The 5,246-nt window shown below is 41.5% G+C and overlaps 1 protein-coding gene across 1 annotated transcript; it reads right to left on the bottom strand.

Moving 5' to 3' along the window:
- Positions 1–1,523: 1,523 nt before the first annotated feature.
- LOC147629755 (microbial Terpene synthase-like protein 13) lies at positions 1,524–2,666 on the bottom strand. The gene has a single exon (XM_086810969.1). The coding sequence runs from the start codon at positions 2,664–2,666 to the stop codon at positions 1,524–1,526; it is 1,143 nt and encodes a 380-aa protein (XP_086667095.1).
- Positions 2,667–5,246: the final 2,580 nt, after the last annotated feature.

The following is a 5,246-nucleotide window of genomic DNA, read 5'->3' as shown; positions in this document are numbered from 1 at the left end:
TTGAGAGGAATACTTATGTGGACTATGCATGATTGGCCTGGCTATGGAGAGTGCTCAAGTAATACTGTAGCTTGTTAACATATTATGTTAAGTCATAATTATCATCCAAACTCACCTGCTATACAATCTTTTTTGATGTTCTATAGGGCTTTCACTGTTAGGGTATAATGGATGTCCATTATGTGGGCCGCAACTTGAGGCTCGATACTCAAAATCTATGAAGAAGATAGTATACGAGGGCCACAAGAAGTATCTCCCAGTGGACCATCCTTTGCATGAGGGATTTATAGGGAGGTCTCCTTGCATATGGTAGAGCAGTGATTGGAGGACCTTATGAGAGCTGGATCCAACCTATACACCTCCAAGAATGAAGCGTCTATCCATTTTCATCAACTTCCATACTAGAATGACCTTTTAGTGAACCATCTTCTTGACCCAATGCACATTTTCAAGAATATAGCCGAGGTGCTTCGAAAAACCATCACAGGAGCAAAGGAGAGCAAGGCACAACGAGATGATTTACAAGAGGTTCAATTCATGCACCACTTATGGGCCCAAAATAGAGCAGATGGAAAGGTGAAGCTACCAAAAGCACCTTGGGTCATGACAAAGGATGAGCAACGGTGTGTAAAGAAGTGCATTCGTGAGTTTCGTACCCCTATAGGATGCATGTATTTCTTGAAGGGAGCATTTACAAAGGACAATGAGCTTAGTGGCTTGAAGAGTCATGATTGGCACATATTCTTGCAATTCATCTTGCTATAGCCATCAAGGATTGCCTCAACGATGACATTAGAGCAACAATTTACAAAATTGGTGCAGCGGTACGTTGGATATCAAGGAAAGAGATTAGTAGAGACACATTGGCTGAGAAATACTTTCCAACAAGTATTTTAACCATTCAATTGCACTTGCTAGTTCATGTGGTTGATGAAATTGTTGTGGCCGGGGTTGTCCATAGCCGATGGATGTTTTTGTTAGAGAGATTTATGAAGAAACTTAAAGGATTTGTTCGTCAAAGAGCTCGTCCCTGAAGGTAGTATGGCAGTGGGATGTCTTGTTCAAGAATCATTTGTATATATAACTCAATTTCTTAGTATGTCTGATCCCGATATGCCAAGATTATGGACACAAGAAGAAGATGATTGACTAGTTGGGGAAGAACCACAAGGGAAAGGCCTTGTGAGCAACCTATCTTCATTAATCCATCTCTCATTACATACATCCTCTCACGACGACGGCCAATGGTAGAACCAAAGAAAGAAATTCAGCAGATACCTAGCCATTTGATCAAGGTTTGTGAGCAAAACAACAAAGATCCAAAAAAGAGGAAATAGCATCCTTATATATCTTAATTTTAAGTGAGGAGAAGAAAACTTTAGGGTCAACAACAAAAATACATTTTGGATAAAATCCTTGCTTTATTAGCTTTAGCGAGTGCAGCTTTAGTTAAAACATGCCTTGCATTAGCCCACCCATTGCTAAAATTGATAAGGGGACGTCTCATTATTAATCAGAGCAGCTTACTGCAAAGCCAAATAGATCTGAGAAGAATCATTCAGTTGAATAGGCAACTTCTTTTTCTTAAGATGGAGGAGAGGCCACCTGCTCTGCAGCAGCGGAAGCACGACGCCTTGTGGGGAGCAGGTGTGCGAGTAGCGGGCTGTCTGGTAAGACCATTTCACGTTGCCTGCCATTAATAGTCCCAGCCCCCGCAGGTAGGCTTCCACTCCAGGCTTCTCTACGAGGCTTGACTTCTGGGCCTCGGCCATCAGCTGCGCACTCAGCTTGTCCACCTCCTCCACCATGCGCACAGCCTCCCACACCGCGTCCGCAAAAGTGAACCCTGGCGCGGCCTCGCGTGCCCGGAAGATCACAGATGGCAGGTTGAAGTAGTCCCCATGGCTCACCTCAGCTTCAAAAGAGAACAGATCATTGTACAGCGCTACATGATCCACCACTGCGTCGTGCAGCTGCAGCAGCAGCTCGCTTTCTAGCGTCTCCTCGTCCAGCTCGATGTGGAGGCCGTATTCCAGCAGGATGAGGCATGACGGAACTAACGAAGCGGGCCGGCGTATCACTTTGACGTACTCGTCGACACCTGGAACGCGCCCAGTGCTCCGGAATCGAGCTTGGATCATGTTGGCATCAACGTAGCGTCTGGTGGCCTGCAGGAAGCGAGACTGCATTTTGAGAGGCATGTCTCTGGAGATGTCCTTCCAGATGTCATGCAGGGCAGCAAGCCCTATTTGGATATTGCGGGTTTCCGAGACTGCTTCTACGGTGCTGTCCGCAGCAGCTGAGAGGTGAAGATCGAGGGTTTGGCCAGCAAAGCATGCGAGGATGAGGTTGCGGCGTGGTTGCCAGACATGATCAGTGGCACAGCCACGAACAGAGAGATTGTCATCATCGGTGTCAGTGAGGAAGAACCAGCTCACCAACTTGGTGATCGGAACTAACCGCTGCGCTGCGCATTGGGCATAGCTGACGCTGCAGAAGAAAGGAAGCAAGCAGTCACGAAGGAACTGGGCAGCTTCAGGGGAAGCGGGCGCCGCAGTGGCCAGGATCCAGGGGTCGCACTCCGCTTTGATGATCTCGTACTCGGGATGCAGCATGGGCTGGAAAGAGCAGGCAGGGACCCAGTCGTATGTTTCGCTAGGCTCCATAGAGAATGAATGCTATGAAGTGAACTTGAACTGGTGATATTTTGAGAGGCTACAGAAGATGATGATGATGTGTAGAGAGGCGAGTAAATTATGTGTGTGAGAAGGCTACCGATGATGCCCTTCTTTTTAATAAGCGGTCGGGTCGATCACCATCAATAATTAGGTCGGCTCACGACTCCTTTTTCACATCATCGTGTCTCTTCTCTCTCGAAAGTCTGGTGTTTTAAAAGAATTTTCGAAGAAAATCCACTGACTCCCATTCTAATTAGGTGGGCTCACGACTCCTCCTCCACATCATCGTGTCTCTTCTCTCGAAAGTCTATGTTTTTTAGAATTTTCGAAGAAAATTCACTGACTCATCGTTTTTTTTCTTTTCTTTTTTCCAAGGAAACTTCTAAACATAGAGTGCTGAGAAGCCTGAGATTCTTACTTGCATCATATGGCCACCCCGTGCGAATTACATTGTGCTGAATTGTTGTTAACACTCTGGTTTCCAAGGAATGGGTTGTCTTCTTGGACAACATGATTTGGATTTCTCTTTTGTGCCATGTAAGCTCAATGGAGGTATAAAATATTTACTTGGCTTATCAAGTCTTATATTTGAGCCACAAAATAATCGACTCAAGGCCCATTTATGAATTTTTTTTAAAAAAATACTTTAAATTTCCTTGAAACTACTTGAGAGCGCTTGTGGAGGAAGCATTTGCCTATCGTAAAAGTTTTGGGGAAAAAAAACATTTTTAAACTTACTAAAATAGTATAAAAATATATTAATAACCTTATCTTCAAGGAGACTTGTATAAAACGCGCGTCTTTTATTGATAAAAGGTACATGGCTTATATTCATATAGTTAGTTTTTTTAATTGCATTTGTAGAGCTCAAAATACTATTTAAGGTATTTTGAACGTAAACTTTTAAAATTATAACTTTCTTACAAATAATCACGACGATGAAGAACTATGTTTTTAAAATTTTTTACACTTGATACATATTTTTTCCACTAATATCTTATGTTGAGAGTATTTCCTCGCTAGGAATTTCTTTGAGACATTATCATAGAAAAGAAATGAATTTTTTCTAAAACTCTTAAAAAGCTACAAAAGTAATCTTACAAGACTAATATAAATTTGAGTTTGAGTATCTTTTATGTATACATTAATCCTTAGTAGTACTCATTTCTTGCCCAAATCATGGACTAGATATTTTTGCTACTATGAAATGCCCTTGTTTGGTATTAGGGTCCCTAGGACTAGACGACTCTTAGGAAATGAGCTAGTTTAATTAATTAGGACTTTTTGGGTAATTAGAGCCTAGTTATGAAAAAAGGGTTAGGACAAGATGTTCACGTTCTTTTTTTCCACTGCTGGTGGATAAGCTTAGGTGATTATCCTTTTTTTATTGCATTTTAGAGAGAAAGAAAGAGAGGGTGCTTCAAATTTGCTTCTTTGTGTAGAGTTTCTAGAGAGAAATAATAGTTTGAAGATTGCGTGGCTTCTAAATTAACCAGAAGAAGAAGAAGAACTGACAAAATTTTCATCACATCAAGCACCACATAAGACAGAGAAGCTTGATAACTGCATAGTGAGAATGCGAGAAGAGGAGGAAACAAGTGAGAGAAAGAGAAAGGAAAGTGGTAATTTAATAGTGTCTCCTCCATAACAAATACACCAGTTGTTCCAGCCAACCATAGTACCCTCACTACAACATTTCACGACTCCTTCTCCACATCATCATCGTGTCTCTTCTCTCGAAAGTCAACGTGTTTTAGAATTTTCAAAGAAAATTCATTGACTCAACGTTTTTTTTTGGGGAATTTTCAAGGAAACTTAGAAGCCTCTAAACACATAGTACAGTTTGCTATGCTGAGAAGCCTGAGACTCTTGCTTGCGAATTACAATCAACGCTGAATTATTTTTAACACTTTGGTTTCCAAGGAATTGGGTGTCTTCTTGGACACTTGCTCAAGTCTCTCTCTCTCTTCTTAATTCTAAAGAGAGGAGTGCAAACAATAATCCATCTACAAGCAATCGAAATTCAATGTCATTTTAACGTGAAAAATTCCCCTTGTGGCCTCCCCTCTCTCTCCTGTCACTCTCAGCTTTGTAATGTCAATTGTTACGTTCAAACGATTTCCTCGGTAAGAAATCCAAAATAGCCAGCCCACACTAAAAGGATAGATTCAATAAAGGCGACACTTTTGAAAGATTTTTTTAAAGTAGGCTATATACTTAGTCGAGTGTATGCATTAGTCACCGTTGTAATGCCATTTCGGGACACAATATGTCCTAATATCTTGGCCGGGCTTACCATGAATTTGCATTTCTCAAAGTTTAGACATATGCAATAAAGGTGGCACTTTTGAAAGATTTATTTTCAAGTGAGCTATATGCTTAACGCACTTAGTTGAGTGTATGCACAAGGCATCCATGAAGATTTCAAGAAAAACCCTTAGGTATTCCTTGAAAGCATGACACATCAATCTTTGAAAAGTTACATGAGCATTAGTCAAGCCAAAAGGCATAACCTTGTAAGCAAACACTTCCCACACTCAATGGTGAATGATGTCTTGTGCCAATCTA

Source organism: Cibotium barometz, chromosome 17 (assembly GCF_041138505.1).
Source record: "Cibotium barometz isolate CiBa-2024 chromosome 17, ASM4113850v1, whole genome shotgun sequence".
In the NCBI taxonomy this organism is placed as follows: Eukaryota; Viridiplantae; Streptophyta; class Polypodiopsida; order Cyatheales; family Cibotiaceae; genus Cibotium; species Cibotium barometz.
This window is presented reverse-complemented; position numbering and strand designations above follow the sequence as displayed.

What these genes read in the sequence shown, in the direction of transcription:
- LOC147629755 (XM_086810969.1), bottom strand. Translation starts at nt 2,666, where the DNA reads ATGGAGCCTAGCGAAACATACGACTGGGTCCCTGCCTGCTCTTTCCAG.